Source organism: Entelurus aequoreus, linkage group LG10 (assembly GCF_033978785.1).
Source record: "Entelurus aequoreus isolate RoL-2023_Sb linkage group LG10, RoL_Eaeq_v1.1, whole genome shotgun sequence".
NCBI lineage: Eukaryota > Metazoa > Chordata > Actinopteri > Syngnathiformes > Syngnathidae > Entelurus > Entelurus aequoreus.
Window position 1 is genome coordinate 4232535 of NC_084740.1, and position 20227 is coordinate 4252761.

A 20227-nucleotide genomic window follows, 5' to 3' on the forward strand; every position below is an offset into this window, starting at 1 on the left:
TTTAGTGTACTGCAGGAACCTCTTGTTGCTCACCCCTTTAGTGTACTGCAGGAACCTCTTATTGCTCACCCCTTTAGTGTACTGCAGGAACCTCTTGTTGCTCACCCCTTTAGTGTACTGCAGGAACCTCTTGTTGCTCACCCCTTTAGTGTACTGCAGGAACCTCTTATTGCTCACCCCTTTAGTGTACTGCAGGAACCTCTTGTTGCTCACCCCTTTAGTGTACTGCAGGAACCTCTTGTTGCTCACCCCTTTAGTGTACTGCAGGAACCTCTTATTGCTCACCCCTTTAGTGTACTGCAGGAACCTCTTATTGCTCACCCCTTTAGTGTACTGCAGGAACCTCTTGTTGCTCTCCTTCCTGCCAAACGTCTGCAGGAACTTCTCCCTGTAGGCCAGCACCGTGTCCACATGTGTCTTGTGTTTGACTGCCAGCTCTAATGCCCTGGCAAATGTACAAACATACAGTACAAAATGTACATCATGTACAAACAAACAGAACAAAATGTACATCATGTACAAACAAACAGAACAAAATGTACATATTGTACAAACATACAGTACAAAATGTACAAACATACAGTACAAAATGTACATAATGTACATACATACAGTACAAAATATACATAATGTACAAATGTACAGTACAAAATGTACATAATGCACAATATACAGTACAAAATGTACATAATGTACAAAAATACAGTACAAAATGTACAAAATGTACAAACAGAACAAAATGTACATAATGTACAAACATACAGTACAAAATGTACAAACATACAGTACAAAATGTACATAATGTACATACATACAGTACAAAATATACATAATGTACAAATGTACAGTACAAAATGTACATAATGCACAATATACAGTACAAAATGTACATAATGTACAAACATACAGTACAAAATGTACATAATTTACATACATACAGTACAAAATATACATAATGTACAAATGTACAGTACAAAATGTACATAATGCACAATATACAGTACAAAATGTACATAATGTACAAAAATACAGTACAAAATGTACATAATATATACAAAAATACAGTACAAAATGTACATTATATACAAACATACAGTACAAAATGTACATAATGTACAAACATACAGTACAAAATGTACATAATGTACAAACATACAGTACAAAATGTACATAATGCACAAACATACAGTACAAAATGTACATAATGTACAAACATACAGTACAAAATGTACAAACAAACAGAACAAAATGTACATAATGTACAAACATACAGTACAAAATGTACATAATGTACATACATACAGTACAAAATATACATAATGTACAAATGTACAGTACAAAATGTACATAATGCACAATATACAGTACAAAATGTACATAATATATACAAAAATACAGTACAAAATGTACATAATATACAAACATACAGTACAAAATGTACATAATGTACAAACATACAGTACAAAATGTACATAATATACAAACATACAGTACAAAATGTACATAATGCACAAACATACACTACAAAATGTACATAATGTACAAACATACAGTATAAAATGTACATAATGTACAAAAATACAGTACAAAATGTACAAACATACAGTACAATAATGTACAAAAATACAGTACAAAATGTACATAATGTACAAACATACAGTATAAAATGTACATACTGCACAACATACAGTACAAAATGTACATAATATACAAACATACAGTACAAAATGTACATAATGTACAAACATACAGTATAAAATGTACATAATGTACAAACACACAGTACAAAATGTACATCATATACAAACATACAGTACAAAATGTACATAATGTACAAACATACAGTACAAAATGTACATAATGTACAAACATACAGTACAAAATGTACATAATGCACAACATACAGTACAAAATTTACATATTGTACAAACATACAGTACAAAATGTACATAATGTACAAACATACAGTACAAAATGTACATAATGCACAACATACAGTACAAAATGTACATAATGTACAAACACACAGTACATGATGTACATGATGTACAAACACACAGTACATGATGTACATGATGTACAAACATACAGTACAAAATGTACATAATGTACAAACATACAGTACAAAATGTACATAATGCACAACACACAGTACAAAATGTACATGATGTACAAACATACAGTACAGAATGTACATAATGTACAAACATACAGTACATGATGTACATAATGTACAAACACACAGTACAAAATGTACATAATGTACAAACACACAGTACATGATGTAGAAGGTGTCAGTGCAGGAAGTGTCAGAGTGTCCTACCTCTGCCAGTTGAAGAGGTCAATGTTGACTTGTATGGCCTGGTACGTGAGTCCAGCTTGCAGCAGAGTGGCCTCGGCCTCCTGCACCTGCCCACTGAACAGCAGCAGGTGGGCCAAAGACGACTCCTTGGACGGCTGCTGCTTGATAAAGTTGATGTAATGCACCCGCGGCAGCTACGAGGAGGAAGAGACGAGCACATTAGCATCCTCACGCCGCTCACTTTGAGAAGCTCTCTCCGACCTCTCTAATGGCGGCGTAGGCCATCTCCGCTGTGGTCAGCTCTCTGTTGGCTATCGCCATGGCAGCCAGACATGCCCACAGAGAGTCTTTCTGCGGGAACACAGAAGTACACTTTGGAGCAGTCAATCACTGACTGTGACATCCATGCAGTTTAGCTCAGTAATTACAGTATCACAAGAAGACAATCTTTGTTATAATAATAATAATAAGTAGAGATGTCCGATATTGTCCAACTCTTAATTACCGATTCCGATATCAAGCGATACCGATATATACAGTGGTGGAAGGAACACATTATTATGCCTAATTTTGTTGTGATGCCCCGCTGGATGCATTAAACCAGTGGTCCCCAACCACGGGACGTGGATCGATTGGTACCGGGCCACACAAGAAATAAAAAAAAATTAATAAAATAAAATAAAAAATATTTTTTATTTTTTTATTTTATTAAATCAACATAAAAAACACAAGATACACTTACAATTAGTGCACCTACCCAAAAAACCTCCCTCCCCCATTTACACTCATTCACACAAAAGGGTTGTTTCTTTCTGTTATTAATATTCTGCTTCCTACATTATATATCAATATATATCAATACAGTCTGCAAGGGATACAGTCCGTAAGCACACATGATTGTATTTTTTTATGCTAAAAATATATATATATATAAAGCAGCTTCCATGAAATGCTCAGTCATTCACCAACAAGGACGGGGCGAGGGTCACCACGTTGTCAACAAATGCCTGAGCAAATTGTTTAAGAACAACATTTCTCAACCAGGAATTTAGGGATTTCACCATCTACGCTCCGTAATATCATCAAAAGGTTCAGAGAATCTGGAGAAATCACTGCACGTAAGCGGCAATGCACGTGACCTTCCATCCCTCAGGCGGTACCGCATCAAAAAGCCAAATCAGTGTGTAAAGGATATCACCACGTGGGCTCAGGAACACTTCAGAAAACCACTGTCAGTAACTACAGTTGGTCGCTACATCTGTAAGTGCAAGTTAAAACTCTACTATGCAAAGCCAAAGCCATTTATCAACAACACCCAGATAGCTTCGCTGGGCCCAAGCTCATCTAAGATGGACTGATGCAAAGTGGAAAAGTGTTCTGTGGTCTGACGAGTCCACATTTCATATTGTTTTTGGAAACTTTGGACGTTGTGTCCTCTGGAACAAAGATGAAAAGAACCATCCGGATTGTTCTAGGCGCACAGTGTAAAAGGCAGCATGTGTGATGGTATGGGGGTGTATTAGTGCCCAAGGCAGGGGTAACTTACACCATTAATGCTGAAAGGTACATACAGGTTTTGGAGCAACATATGTTGCCATCCAAGCAACGTTACCATGGACGCCCCTGCTTATTTCAGCAAGACAATGCCAAGCCACGTGTTACAACAGCGTGGCTTCGTAGTAAAAGAGTGCGGGTACTAGACTGGCCTGCCTGTAGTCCAGACATTGAAAATGTGTGGCGCATTATGAAGGCTAAAATATGAGAAGGGAGACTGTTGAACAACTTAAGCTGTACATTAAGCAAGAATGGGAAAGAATTCCACTTCCCAAACCTTTACTGAGTGTTGTTAAAAGGAAAGGCCATGTAACACAGTGGTGAACATGCCTTTTTTGCAATGTGTTGCTGCCATTAAATTCCAAGTTCATGATTATCTGCAAAAAGTCAGAACATGAAATATCTTGTCTTTGCAGTCTATTCAATTGAATATAAGTTGAAAAGGATTTGCAGATCTTTGTATTCTGTGGTGCCTTCAGGTGGTCAGGGTTTTTGGCTTTTGTAGTTAAGAGATGTGTGCACCACAGCTGGGTGTGATGGTGTTGCTCATATTCCAGAAGGCCTCCCTGCAGTGGAAACATGTCCAACAAAGAGACATTTTCTGCAACGCAACACTTTCAGACGTCAACAAACGTGTCGCCACCTTTCTCTGTCCAGCCGCCCTCATTAAAAACGGAGCTTCAACCTGCAGCTGGCCAAGTTCCCCCCGCCCCCACGCTTAAAACAACAACACTGTCATCCTCTACTTGAGGTCGCACAACTCAAACTAATCGTAGAGGAGATTGTGTATTGTTTTCCTGTGTGCACTTTCCTGCAAACACACGTCAACCTTGAAGATGAACTCTCGCCAACAAAACGTGATTCCGGGAAAACGCCGCAAAGCCACAAAACTCTTACCAGAAGTAAAGCGGGCGGGTTTCAAGGAACAGGCTTTTAAAAAAGGAAGATCTCTCGCTACCAAACATTTCTATCTCCAAGGTGGTGAGTTATTGCGTCACTGCCTTAGAAGAAAGTGTGGTGCTGTGGAGAGTCCACAGGTGCATTCAGGTTTACCACTTAGCTGTAGCAAATGGTGTCACCGGGCTAATTATAGCCTGACGGTTGTACCCATAAACATGTCTGCTACCTTCTCATTTCAAACAGGCACTTTGGTGTACGCACACGTGACAGGGAAACACTTTACAGGAAGCACATATGAGCTTTTAAAGGGGAACTGCACTTACACTAGTATGGCGGTACTACACTAGTACCAGTACACCACCGTACAACCCTAGTGCAAAGTTTCACTGTACATGTAAAAAGTACATTTTGGCACTTTTTTGAGTGACACACCCTCAGAGACAGGCGTGGACAAACACAGCTCATTAGCATTGAAACCACAGGCCCATAGAAGCACTTTAAAGGCCTACTGAAATGAATTTTTTTTTATTTAAACGGGAATAGCAGATCCATTCTATGTGTCATACTTGATCATTTCGCGATATTGCCATATTTTTGCTGAAAGGATTTAGTAGAGAAAATCGACGATAAAGTTCACAACTTTTGCTCGCTGATAAAAAAAAAAGCCTTGCCTGTAGCGGAAGTAGCGTGACGTCACAGGAGCTAGTATTCCTCACAATTCCCCGTTGTTTACAATGGAGCGAGAGAGATTCGGACTGAGAAAGTGATGATTACCCCATTAATTTGAGCGAGGATGAAAGATTCGTAGATGAGGAACGTTACAGTGAACGACTTGAGAGACAGTGATGGACGTATCTTTTTTCGCTCTGACCGTAACTTAGGTACAAGCTGGCTCATTGGATTCCACACTCTCTCCTTTTTTTATTGTGGATCACGGATTTGTATTTTAAACCACCTGGGATACTATATCCTCTTGAAAATGAGAGTCGAGAACGCCAAATGGACATTCAGTGCCTTTTATCTCCACGACAATACATCGGCGAAATGCTTTAGCTACGAGCTAACGTGATAGCATCTTGCTTTAACTGCATATAGAAACAAAAGAAATAAACCCCTGACTGGAAGTATAGATAGAAAATCAACAATACTATTAAACCATGGACATGTAAATACACGGTTAATGCTTTCCAGCCTGGCGAAGGTTAACAATGCTGTGCTAACGACGCCATTGAAGCTAACTTAGCAACCGGACTGCACAGAGCTATGCTAAAAACATTAGCTCTCCACCTACGCCAGCCAGCCCTCATTTGCTCATCAACACCCGTGCTCACCTGCGTTCCAGCGATCGGCAGAAGGACGAAAGACTTCACCCGATGCGTTTGGCGGCCCGGAGACGTAGGAAGTCAAGGTGAAGTCGGCGGCTAGCGCGGCTAGCGCTCCAACAAAGTCCTCCTGGTTGTGTTACTGTAGTCCGCTGCTAATACACCGATCCCACCTACAACTGTCTTCTTTGCAGCCTTCATTGTTCATTAAAAAAATTGCAAAAGATGTCCAGAATACTGTGGAATTATGAAATGAAAACAGAGCTTTTTGTATAGGATTCTACGGGGTACCATAACTTCCGTTACTCGGACTTCGTCACGCGCATACGTCATCATACCGCGACGTTTCAGCCGGATATTTCCCGGGAATTTTAAAATGTCACTTTATAAGTTAACCCGGCCGTATTGGCATGTGTTGCAATGTTAAGATTTCATCATTGATATATAAACTATCAGACTGCGTGGTCGCTAGTAGTGGCTTTCAGTAGGCCTTTAAATTCCAGCATGAAGGTTAGATGTTGGCCAACACACCGTTGTGGGACCTCAGACACTTGAAATTGCTGAAGAAGAATGCCATGAATGGTATATCTAAGCAAAACAAATGCAATTCTATTGGTAAATAGACTCGGCACACGGCCATCTTACCTTGGCAAAGCGACAGAGGCGCAGCGCGTCCTCCCAGCGGGCTGAGCTGCTGAACTCGTGGAGGAACACGGCGTACGGCGGCACGCTGGTGTAGAGCAAGGAACCGTCTCTTTGGCGTAACCGCACCTTGGTGTCCACGTAGCTCAGGATGTGTGGCGTGTGGCTGAACTCACTTGGGAGGGAAGGACAGCGTGTCAAAATTCAAAAGAACACACATCAAATCGTAATGACGAGAAAATTTGACAACAAAAAAAATGAAATTTCTCTCAAATTAAAACAACTTAAATATATACTATATATTCCGGACCATAGGGCGCACCGGATTATAAGGCGCACTGCCGATGAATGGTCTATTTTCCATCTTTTTTCATATATAAGGCGCACCCGATTATAAGGTGCATTACAGGAGTCATATTATTATGACTTTTTTCTAAATGTAAAAGACTTCCTTGTGGTCTACACCAGTGTTTTTCAACCACTGTGCCGCGGCACACTAGTGTGCCTTGAGATACAGTCTGGTGTGCCGTGGGAGATGATCTAATTTCACATATTTGGTTTAAAAATATTTTTTGCAAACCAGTAATTATAGTCTGCAAATGATGTGTTGTTGTTGAGTGTCGGTGCTGTCTAGAGCTCGGCAGAGTAACCGTGTAATACTCTTCCATATCAGTAGGTGGCAGCAGGTAGCTAATTGCTTTGTAGATGCAGGTGTCTTATGCTTAAACCAAAAATAAACAAAAAGTGAGTGCCCCTAAGAAAAGGCATTGAAGCTTAGGGAAGGCTATGCAGAACGAAACTAAAACTGAACTGGCTGCAAAGTAAACAAAAACAGAATGCTGGACGACAGCAAAAACTTACTGCAGAGCAAAGACGGCGTCCACAATGTACATCCGAACATGACATGACGATCAACAATGTCCCCACCAAGAAGGATAAAAACAACTGAAATATTCTTGATTGCTAAAACAAAGTAGATGCGGGAAATATCGCTCAAAGGAAGACATGAAACTGCTATAGGAAAATACCAAAACAAGAGAAAAAGTCACCAAAATAGGAGCGCAAGACAAGAAGTAAAACACTACACACAGGAAAACAGCAAAAAAAAGTCCAAATAAGTCAGGGTGTGATGTGACAGGTGGTGACAGTACACCTACTTTGAGACAAGAGCTATAGTGATGCATGCTTGGTTATGCTTTAAAGTCATATCCAACAATTGCGACGACAACTTTTTACTGTCAACTGAGTTTATGATTTCTGCTGGTGGTGTGCCTCCGGATATTTTCAACACAAAAAATGTGCCTTGGCTCAAAAAAGGTTGAAAAACACTGGACTGCACTGCAAAAAGTGAAATGTAAGTAAGATGAAATATGTCAAATAAGGGTGATATTTGCTTATTTTCTGTCTGATAAGATCATTCTTCTCACTAAGCAGATTTGATGTTAGAGTGTTTTACTTGTTTTAAGTGTTTTGGTCCTAAATGATGTCAGTAAGATATTACAGCTTGTTGCTGAGATGTTATGACCTATATTGAGTAAAACATGCTTGAAACTAGAATATCAACTGTTGTGTCATCAACACTCACAAGTAGAAAACTACTTTTTTAAAGTCATCATTTCTTATTTCAAGCATGAAAATAAAAAATCATGACTTTGACACAATTGTGTCTCATAATTAAAACAGATGACAGCCAAATGGACTTAGCTGTTTTATTTTCAATGAAACAATAGAAAATAGGTACTCATATAGTAGTACAGTTGGCACAGTACAGTAAACTGACAGTTCATATTTAAACATTTAACATTTGACATTTCAAACTATTTTCAACAGAAATAGTTCATGCACATTCAGATAAATTCTTCAAAATTACAATTAAAAAAAAAAATTGGCTGGGGGCCGGGCTGTAAATAAATAAATACATACATACATACATACATACATACATACATACATACATACATACATACATACATACATACATACATACATACATACATATATATATATATAATATATATATATATACATATATATATATATACATATACATATAGATATATACATATACATAAATATATACATATATATATACATATATACATATATATACATATATACATATGTATATGTGTGTGTATATATATATATATATATATATATATATATATATATATATATACACATATATACATATATATACATATATATATATATATATATATATATATATATATATATATATATATATATATATATATATATACACACACACATATACATGTATATATATATATATATATATATATATATATATATATATATATATATATATATATATATATATATATATATATATATACATATATACACTACCGTTCAAAAGTTTGGGGTCACATTGAAATGTCCTTATTTTTGGAAGGAAAAGCACTGTACTTTTCAATGAAGATAACTTTAAACTAGTCTTAACTTGAAAGAAATACACTCTATACATTGCTAATGTGGTAAATGACTATTCTAGCTGCAAATGTCTGGTTTTTGGTGCAATATCTACATAGGTGTATAGAGGCCTATTTCCAGCAACTATCACTCCAGTGTTCTAATGGTACAATGTGTTTGCTCATTGGCTCAGAAGGCTAATTGATGATTAGAAAACCCTTGTGCAATCATGTTCACACATCTGAAAACACTTTAGCTCGTTACAGAAGCTACAAAACTGACCTTCCTTTGAGCAGATTGAGTTTCTGGAGCATCACATTTGTGGGGTCAATTAAACGCTCAAAATGGCCAGAAAAAGAGAACTTTCATCTGAACTCGACAGTCTATTCTTGTTCTTAGAAATGAAGGCTATTCCACAAAATTGTTTGGGTGACCCCAAACTTTTGAACGGTAGTGTATATATGTATATGTGTATATATATATATATATATATATATATATATATATATATATATCTCTGAAAGAGCACGCACTTGGCGCGATGATGTCATGTTATCGATGGAAAAATGCATTTTTAGACAATATAATTTGCCTGAGCGACTAGGAGACCCCGAGAGTAACAAGCGCTTGCCTTGTTGCCTTTCCATTAAGAACAATAAATGAGTTTTTAGTATAAGTTTGCTGGTTTCAAGAAATGTAAGATAGGCTCCGAAGGGAATAAGCGGTAGAAAATGGATGGATGGATGCCATATCATTATGTCAAGATAATGGCACTCGCATTTACTTCATTTAAGAATATATTTCAACATATTGTGAAAAAAGGTCTCTTTTTTTTTTTTCCTACCAAGAAAAGTGCACTTGTTATTAGTGACAATATACTTATTTTAAGTTGTTTTGGGTTCATTGAGGTTAGCTAATTTGACTTGTTTTGGAAAGTCTTGACAAGCCAAATGTTCTTGTTCTATTGGCAGATCATGTTGCTTAGTTCAAATAAAATACCCTCTTTTTTTTTCTTGTTTTTGAACACTGACTTTTTGCAGTGAAGCCTCTTGATTTAGTGTCTGTTGTGACTGTTAGAACCGTGCACCGCTTGTACAAACGTTGCTTTTTACAACAACAGCAATCCAACATTGTTCCTTACTTCAGCTTTAAGTGAGAGATAAACCCATTTTTGTACCTGCCATCCTTAGTATAAAGTGTTTTGGGAAGCAGCTCCTTGTCAATGAAGACAGTACTGGGGTAGTACCACACGGTGAACTGGCTGTCCTGCACACCGCACAGGATGTTAGCGGCGTTATTCCAGGCCATGCTGTGAATCATGCTACCTGTGACACACCAGGTGCAACAATCAGAGGGTGTTTTATTCGCCCGTTGCACGGGCTGACTTTTACAATCCTGACCAATTTTGCAGATTTTGGGCTCGCGTCCGAGGTAGCGCACAGAGGTGAGGTAAAGGTCGCGGTTCTTGTCAATCAAAGCAATCTTCCTTTCAGTCGACGGGCCACACTGATCCAGGGCAATCTCCACCACCTCCATCTACACAAGGAACAAAGACACGTAAGTTGAAGAAGTGAGCGACAGGATCAATCAATCAATCAATCAAAGTTGACTTATATAGCCCTAAATCACGAGTGTCTCAAAGGGCTGCACAAGCCACAACGACATCCTGGGCTCAGATCCCACATCAGGGCAAGGAAAAACTCAACCCAATGGGATGACAATGAGAAACCTTGGAGGAGACCGCAGATGTGGGGACCCCGGGGACACATGTGAATAATATAAATACAGTCTATTATACAGCATTATTCACATGTGAATAATATAAATACAGTATATTAGATAGATAGATAGATAGATAGATAGATAGTACTTTATTATTATACAGCATTATTCATATGTGAATAATATAAATACAGTCTATTATACAGCATTATTCACATGTGAATAATATAAATACAGTCTATTATACAGCATTATTCACATGTGAATAATATAAATACAGTCTATTATACAGCATTATTCACATGTGAATAATATAAATATATTCTACATATATTCTACACTTAAGTACAGTCAAGTCAAGAAGGAACATATGCATTATACAGTCTGATGGCTGTCGGTATGAAGGACCTCCTGTGTGGTTCCGTGTTGCATTTTGATGAAGATGATGGGAGTGATACAAAAGAAAAGTAGGCCCCACACCCCAGAGGAAGAGGTCAGTGTTATACAATTAAATTAGGTTTAATATCAGGAGTTTGATTCATTTCTGTGATAAGAATAAAATACACTTAGAAGCCCCTCCCACCAATGTAATAACTTACCTTGTGAGTCAAAGACTTCCCGTCACCGAGAGATTTTCCAGTCAGGGCGTCAAAGAGAAGGATGACTAGGCAGGAAAACAAAAAAAGAACATGAACATGATGACCATTCAGTGTGTGTAGCGTAAATGCTGTAATTATAGCGAGAGCAGTTATTTACCTAAACCGCAAGGAAGTGGTGATTGGAAGCAGGTGATAATTAGAGAGAGGTTGTGATTAAGTTATATAAGTTTACGTTGTCTCGGTTATGGCACAGCCAAACATGGCACACAACAAAACAGTGTAAATCTTGCCACAAAATGAAGTGCCCAAGAAAAGAATCCTGCTTGTTGGTAAATCACGGTCATAATGGGGGCCAAAGAAAGTTGTGAGTTGTAGCACAGTGTTGTGGGGGGGCGACACGTTGCGCTGGAAAGCGCTGCCTAGCGTATGACAATCAGTCATTGTCTATGAGTTCTTGGATGAATCACTTTGACAAAGATGGTGAGAAACACTAATGAATTCAAGAAGGACCTCGCAGCAAAGTCCGAATGGGGCGGCTTGCCCTTCCTCGTCGTCTTTGCCGTCAAGAATCTTCAGTAAAGTTAAATATAAAAATAATACATTTTTTTTCCATTTCATTCATCATTTATAATTGTATTCTCTTTAAAATGTGTTTTGGGTCAATATTTTTGTTTGTCTGGAAAGGATTAATTGGATGTACATGATCGGACCTTTTGGAACAGATTACAACAGAAAACTGAGGAAGCAATTTATAATATATACATATATGATCAACTACTCAGTGGCCTAGTGGGCAGAGTGGCCATTAAAATTCATGACGTGTTCTTAAACGACCAATTGTTCCCACCTGCTGTTCGTAAGTTGCTGAATGCCAAATGGTTAGCGCGTGCGTGTCCATCATAATTTGCATACAAACACGCCCTTATTTCCCCAATATGCATATGTGAACGCCCTTAATTCCGTAATTTGCATAGGTAAACGCCCTTAATCAGTGGCCTAGTGGTTAGAGTGTCTGCCCTGAGATGGGTAGGTCGTGAGTTCAAACCCCGGCCGAGTCATACCAAAGACTATAAAAATGGGGCACTCAGCATCGAGGGTTGGAATTGGGGGTTAAATCACCCAAAATGATTCCCGGGCGCGGCCACCGCTGCTGCTCACTGCTCCCCTCACCACCCAGGGGGTGAACAAGGGGGAGTGGTTAGAGTGTCCGCCCTGAGATGGGTAGGTCGTGAGTTCAAACCCCGGCCGAGTCATACCAAAGACTATAAAAATGGGGCACTCAGCATCGAGGGTTGGAATTGGGGGTTAAATCACCCAAAATGATTCCCGGGCGTGGCCACCGCTGCTGCTCACTGCTCACCTCACCTCCCAGGGAGTGAACAAGGGGAGTGGTTAGAGTGTCCCTCCTGAGATGGGTAGGTCGTGAGTTCAAACCCCGGCCGAGTCATACCAAAGACTATAAAAATGGGACCAGGGTTGGAATTGGGGGTTAAATCACCAAAAATGATTCCCGGGCGTGGCCACCGCTGCTGCTCACTTCTCACCTCACCTCCCAGGGAGTGAACAAGGGGAGTGGTTAGAGTGTCCGCCCTGAGACGGGTAGGTCGCGAGTTCAAACCCCGGTCGAGTCATACCAAAGACTATAAAAATGGGGCCAGGGTTGGAATTGGGGGTTAAATCACCAAAAATGATTCCCGGGCGTGGCCACCGCTGCTGCTCACTGCTCCCCTCACCTCCCAGGGGGTGACCAAGGGTGATGGGTCAAATGCAGAGAATAATTTTGTGTGACAATCATTGGTACTTTAACTTTTGTATGAAGTGTTAGTGCACTTAGAGGTGGATCAAGTTGCTGGATGGTGACTACTTGTATTCAATATGCTTCCAATGCAACTACTGCCCTCTTGTGGAGTTATGAAAGAACACATCAGGAGGTTACACACGGCCACAGTTGTTAAAGCCAAAGGTATTTGACGCGGTGTTAATTGGGCAGTTATTTGCTACTACAGACCACAATAGCAAACACTGAGGTGATTAAACGGATGTCTTATTTAGAGCACTTAAGGCAGACCTGGGCAAAATAGGGCCCGCGGGCCACGTGCGGCCCATTAAGATTTTCAATCTGGCCCGCCAGACGTTCTACATAGTTTTTTTTAAACCTTTTAACATCAAAACTGTAGCCGCTGTTTTTAAATGGCCGCAACTTTTGAACTATAGAAAGTATTTCAACGGTTGAAATCTGCACTTTTGGGTGTTATAGGAGTTATTAGGGTAATCTAGGTCACAGCAGCTCAGACCAGGAACAAAGCAGAGTGGGCGGGGCTTGTTTTCAGAGCAGCCAGCATGTGTCAGGAACAGATGCGGAAGCAATTTTTTACAACATATTTCATATTGTAGGTGTTTATTACCCTTTGCATTCGTATTTTTCTGCTTGTTACATTTTTGTTGTAAAAGATGTCTATATACACACACACACATATACTGTATATATATATATATATATATATATATATATATATATATATATATATATATATATATATATATATAATATATATATATATACATATATATATATATATATATATATATATATATATATATATATATATATACATATATATATATATATATATATATATATATATATATATATATACATATATATATATATATATATATATATACATATATATATATATATATATATATACATATATATATATATATATATATATATATATATATATATATATATATATATATATATATATATATATATATATATATATATATATATATATATATATATATATATATATATACACATATACACTACCGTTCAAAAGTTTGTGGTCACCCAAACAATTTTGTGTAATAGCCTTCATTTCTAAGAACAAGAATAGACTGTGGAGTTTCAGATGAAAGTTCTCTTTTTCTGGCCATTTTGAGCGTTTAATTGACACCACAAATGTGATGCTCCAGAAACTCAATCTGCTCAAAGGAAGGTCAGTTTTGTAGCTTCTGTAACGAGCTAAAGTGTTTTCAGATGTGTGAACATGATTGCACAAGGGTTTTCTAATCATCAATTAGCCTTCTGAGCCAATGAGCAAACACATTGTACCATTAGAACACTGGAGTGATAGTTGCTGGAAATGGGCCTCTATACACCTATGTAGATATTGCACCAAAAACCAGACATTTGCAGCTAGAATATATATATACAAAAACACACACATATATATATAAATATATATATATACATATATATATACATACACACGTATATATATACACACACACACATGTATATATATATATACACACATATATATATATACACAGTATATATACACACACATATATATACACACAATACACATATGTATATACACATTTATATATACACATGTATGTAGGTACACAGAACATCGGAGGGTCAAATGTGCGAGAAAATGAGAGCAGCCAGTGTTGACAAACAATGTTGCAACCTTGTGTGGGAAGCGTTTGTGGGTCTGATGGACCCGTTGCATTTTGTGGCTTTTAATGCCTCACAATCAAACACTTTTATGTTAAAATACTGAACAGATGTTTATTGGGATAAGGTAAACATCTGTTCAGTATTTTAACATGAAAGTGTTTGATTGTGAGGCATTAAAAGTAGAGATGTCTGATAACTTTTTTTTTTCCCGATATCCGATATTCCGATATTGTCCAACTCTTAATTACTGATTCCGATATCAAGCGATACCGATGTATACAGTGGTGGAATGAACACATTATTATGCCTCATTTTGTTGTGATGCCCCGCTGGATGCATTAAACAATGTAACAAGGTGTTCCAAAATAAATCAACTAGGGCTGCAACAACTAATCGATTAAATCGATTAAAATCGATTATAAAAATAGTTGCCGATTAATTTAGTCATCGATTCGTTGGATCTATGCTATGCGCATGCGCAGAGGCTTTAAAAAAATAAAAATAAAAATAAAAAATGTTTTTTTTTTATTTTTTTAATAAACCTTTATTTATAAACTGCAACATGTACAAACAGCTGAGAAACAATAATCAAAATAAGTATAGTGCCAGTATGCTGGTTTTTTTCAATAAAATACTGGAAAGGATAGAAATGTAGTTTGTGAAGTGAAGTGAAGTGAATTACATTTATATAGCGCTTTTTCTCAAGTGACTCAAAGCGCTTTACATTGTGAAACCCAATATCTAAGTTACATTTAAACCAGTGTGGGTGGCACTGGGAGCAGGTGGGTAAAGTGTCTTGCCCAAGGACACAACGGCAGTGACTAGGATGGCGGAAGCGGGGATCGAACCTGCAACCCTCAAGTTGCTGGCACGGCCGCTCTACCAACCGAGCTATACCGTCCCTTGTCTCTTTTATCCGATTATTAATCGAAGTAATAATCGACAGATTAATCGATTATCAAATTAATAGTTAGTTGCAGCCCTAAAATCAACTCAAGTTATGGAAAAAAATGCCAACATGGCACTGCCATATTTATTATTGAAGTCACAAAGTGCATTATTCTTTTTAACATGCCTCAAAACAGCAGCTTGGAATTTGGGACATGCTCTCCCTGAGAGAGCATGAGGAGGTTGAGGTGGGCGGGGTTGGGGGGGGGGTCTTGTAGGGGGTTGCAGGGGGTGTATATTGTAGCGTACCGGAAGAGTTGGTGCTGCAAGGGGTTCTGGGTATTTGTTGTGTTGTGTTTATGTTGTGTTACGGTGCGGATGTTCTCCCGAAATGTGTTTGTCATTCTTGTTTGGTGTGGGTTCACAGTGTGGCGCATATTTGTAACAGTGTTAAAGTTGTTTATACGTCCACCCTCAGTGTGACCTGTATGGCTGTTGACCAAGTATGCATTGCATTCACTTGTGTGTGTGAAAAGCCGTAGATATTATGTGATTGGGCCGGCATGCAAAGGCAGTGCCTTTAAGGTTTATTGGCGCTCTGTACTTCTCCCTACGTCCGTGTACACAGCGGCCTTTTAAAAAGTAATACATTTTACTTTTTGAAACCGATACCGATAATTTCCGATATTACATTTTAAAGCATTCATCGGTTGATAATATCGGCAGTCCGATATTATCGGGCATCTCTAATTAAAAGCCACAAAATGCACCGGGTCCATCAGACCCGCAAACGCTGGCTGAGTAACAACAATATGAACATTATTCATACTTGACAACAATGGATTCCTCACCTTTTTCGTCACTCTTGTCCCGAATGGCAAACGTGTCGTTACTAAGCGAGACGCACTGAGCGTTGAGGACGTCGGCCCTCATGCCAGGGAATTTAGGCGATGATACGAGTCTGCCCTCGTAGGAAAATATATACAAGCCTGCCCCGTCCACTAGGAGAGCATGTCTGGGAGTGGGAATAAGGACACGGTGATTACACTTTTATATGGATGCCGTGCACTTCGTCTTAATAAAGCAGATGGTATTTAGGTAAGGGATTTGTATGCACATGAACAACAAGAGCGACTTCCTCAGCAGGATGCTGGAGGCTCTGCTGTGATTATAGAATGACGAGTAATCTATTTAGCAGCATGAGGAGTGCTACTCCATATTAATCTGATTTCCCCAAGTGGTTACACTATCAGACTTATTAATGACATACTTTGCTTAAGCTACAGCACAGCTCCCAGGTGGTAGTAATGATGCCTAGGAGAGGCCTCCACCCGCTGCTGGGATAAAGCACATGGCTCACCTCTCCGCTTGCAGGATGAGGCTGACTGTTCCCTCCTTCAGGTCAAATATTAGAGGAGTATTCCAGTTCTTGGTGCTGGCACAAACCGAAAAACAAAAACATGCAAAACTATTCAGTCCTTGAAAAAAATACACAGAGGAGAATACAAACATGCTTTAAAAAATTGTTTTTAAATTCTACCATCACAAATATTATTAGATGTATGTTGGTGTGATAGGCCAAACTTTTGTCATCAAGAACCACCTCAAAAACACTACTATTTTTACCCGCTCATAGGCAGTGCGCCTTATAGTCCGGTGCGCCCTATGGTCCGGAAAATACGGTACTTTGTGGACGCAGTCTCTGCTCCACACGCTGTAAGTCTTTGCTGTCGTCCAGCATTCACTTTTGGTTTACTTTGCAGCCAGTTCAGCTATAGTTTCATTTTGCATAGCCATCCCTAAGCTTCAATGCCTTTTGCTTATTTTTAGTACCTTTTTACCTGCACACTGCCTCCCGCCGTCGTCTGCATATTGTGATCATGACAAACCATCGTCGTCGTTCCCGACATCTACAAAGCAATTAGCTACCTGCTGCCACCTACTGATATGAAAGAGTATTACACGGTTACTCTAGACAGTACAGACACTTATCAACGGCACTTTATTCACGCTGTAAGTCTTTGCTGTCGTCCAGCATTCAGTTTTTGTTTACTTTGTGGCCAGTTCAGTTTTAGTTTCGTTTTGCATAGGAATCCCTAAGCGTCAATACCTTTTCTTAGCGGCACTCGTCTTTTGTTTATTTTTAGTTTAAGGATTAGGTACCTTTTTACCTGCACACTGCCTCCCGCTGTCGTCTGCATATTGTGATCACGACAAACATCTACAAAGCAATTAGCTACCTGCTGCCACCTACTGATACAGAAGAGTATTACACGGTTACTCTAGACAGTACAGACACTTAACGGCACTTTATTCACGCTGTAAGTCTTTGCTGTCGTCCAGCATTCAGTTTTTGTTTACTTTGCAGCCAGTTCAGTTTTAGTTTCGTTTTGCATGGGCATCCCTAAGCGTCAATGCCTTTTGTTTATTTTTAGTTTAAGGATCAGGTACCTTTTTACCTGCACACTGCCTCCCGCTGTCATCTGCATATTGTGATTGCGACAAACATCTACAAAGCAATTAGCTACCTGCTGCCACCTACTGATACGGAAGAGTATTACACGGTTACTCTAGTACAGACACTTAACGGCACTTTATTTACGCTGTAAGTCTTTGCTGTCGTCCAGCATTCAGTTTTTGTTTACTTTGTGGCCAGTTCAGTTTTAGTTTCGTTTTGCATAGCCTTCCCTAAGCTTCAATGCCTTTTCTTAGCGGCACTCGCCTTTTGTTTATTTTTAGTTTAAGGATCAGGTACCTTTTTACCTGCACACTGCCTCCCGCTGTCGTCTGCATATTGTGATCGCGACAAACATCTACAAAGCAATTAGCTACCTGCTGCCACCTACTGATACGGAAGAGTATTACACGGTTACTCTAGACAGTACAGACACTTAACAACGGCACTTTATTCACGGTGTAAGTCTTTGCTGTCGTCCAGCATTCAGTTTTTGTTTACTTTGCAGCCAGTTCAGTTTTAGTTTCGTTTTGCATAAGCAACCTTAAGCGTCAATGCCTTTTCTTAGCGGCACTCGCCTTTTGTTTATTTTTAGTTTAAGGATTAGGTACCTTTTTACCTTCACACTGCCTCCCGCTGTCGTCTGCATATTGTGATCACGACAAACATCTACAAAGCAATTAGCTACCTGCTGCCACCTACTGTTACGGAAGAGTATTACACGGTTACTCTAGACAGTACAGACACTTAACAATGGCACTTTATTCACGCTGTAAGTCTTTGCTGTCGTCCAGCATTCAGTTTTTGTTTACTTTGCAGCCAGTTCAGTTGTAGTTTCATTTTGCATAGCCTTCCCTAAGCTTCAATGCCTTTTGTTTATTTTTAGTTTAAGGATTAGGTACCTTTTTACCTGCACGCTGCCTCCCGCTGTCGTCTGCATATTGTGATCACGACAAACCATCGTCGTCGTTCCCGACATCTACAAAGCAATTAGCTACCTGCTGCCACCTACTGATATGAAAGAGTATTACACGGTTACTCTAGACAGTACAGACACTTATCAACGGCACTTTATTCACGCTGTAAGTCTTTGCTGTCGTCCAGCATTCAGTTTTTGTTTACTTTGTGGCCAGTTCAGTTTTAGTTTCGTTTTGCATAGGAATCCCTAAGCGTCAATACCTTTTCTTAGCGGCACTCGTCTTTTGTTTATTTTTAGTTTAAGGATTAGGTACCTTTTTACCTGCACACTGCCTCCCGCTGTCGTCTGCATATTGTGATCACGACAAACATCTACAAAGCAATTAGCTACCTGCTGCCACCTACTGATACGGAAGAGTATTACACGGTTACTCTAGACAGTACAGACACTTAACGGCACTTTATTCACGCTGTAAGTCTTTGCTGTCGTCCAGCATTCAGTTTTTGTTTACTTTGCAGCCAGTTCAGTTTTAGTTTCGTTTTGCATGGGCATCCCTAAGCGTCAATGCCTTTTGTTTATTTTTAGTTTAAGGATCAGGTACCTTTTTACCTGCACACTGCCTCCCGCTGTCATCTGCATATTGTGATTGCGACAAACATCTACAAAGCAATTAGCTACCTGCTGCCACCTACTGATACGGAAGAGTATTACACGGTTACTCTAGTACAGACACTTAACGGCACTTTATTTACGCTGTAAGTCTTTGCTGTCGTCCAGCATTCAGTTTTTGTTTACTTTGTGGCCAGTTCAGTTTTAGTTTCGTTTTGCATAGCCTTCCCTAAGCTTCAATGCCTTTTCTTAGCGGCACTCGCCTTTTGTTTATTTTTAGTTTAAGGATCAGGTACCTTTTTACCTGCACACTGCCTCCCGCTGTCGTCTGCATATTGTGATCGCGACAAACATCTACAAAGCAATTAGCTACCTGCTGCCACCTACTGATACGGAAGAGT

General features: G+C 39.0%; 1 protein-coding gene across 1 annotated transcript in view; it reads right to left on the bottom strand.

Annotated features, from left to right (window-relative positions):
- Positions 1-20227, bottom strand: part of ift80 (intraflagellar transport 80 homolog (Chlamydomonas)) — a 107785-nt gene that overhangs the window by 7971 nt on the left and 79587 nt on the right. Inside the window, exons 11-19 of the mRNA XM_062062003.1 lie at positions 17204-17278; positions 16695-16858; positions 11478-11542; positions 10557-10692; positions 10334-10481; positions 6724-6895; positions 2564-2653; positions 2324-2496; positions 322-445 (exon numbers count right to left, since the gene is read on the bottom strand). Coding sequence (XP_061917987.1) covers positions 322-445; positions 2324-2496; positions 2564-2653; positions 6724-6895; positions 10334-10481; positions 10557-10692; positions 11478-11542; positions 16695-16858; positions 17204-17278 — 1147 coding nt within the window. The remainder of the gene's footprint in view (positions 1-321; positions 446-2323; positions 2497-2563; positions 2654-6723; positions 6896-10333; positions 10482-10556; positions 10693-11477; positions 11543-16694; positions 16859-17203; positions 17279-20227) is intronic.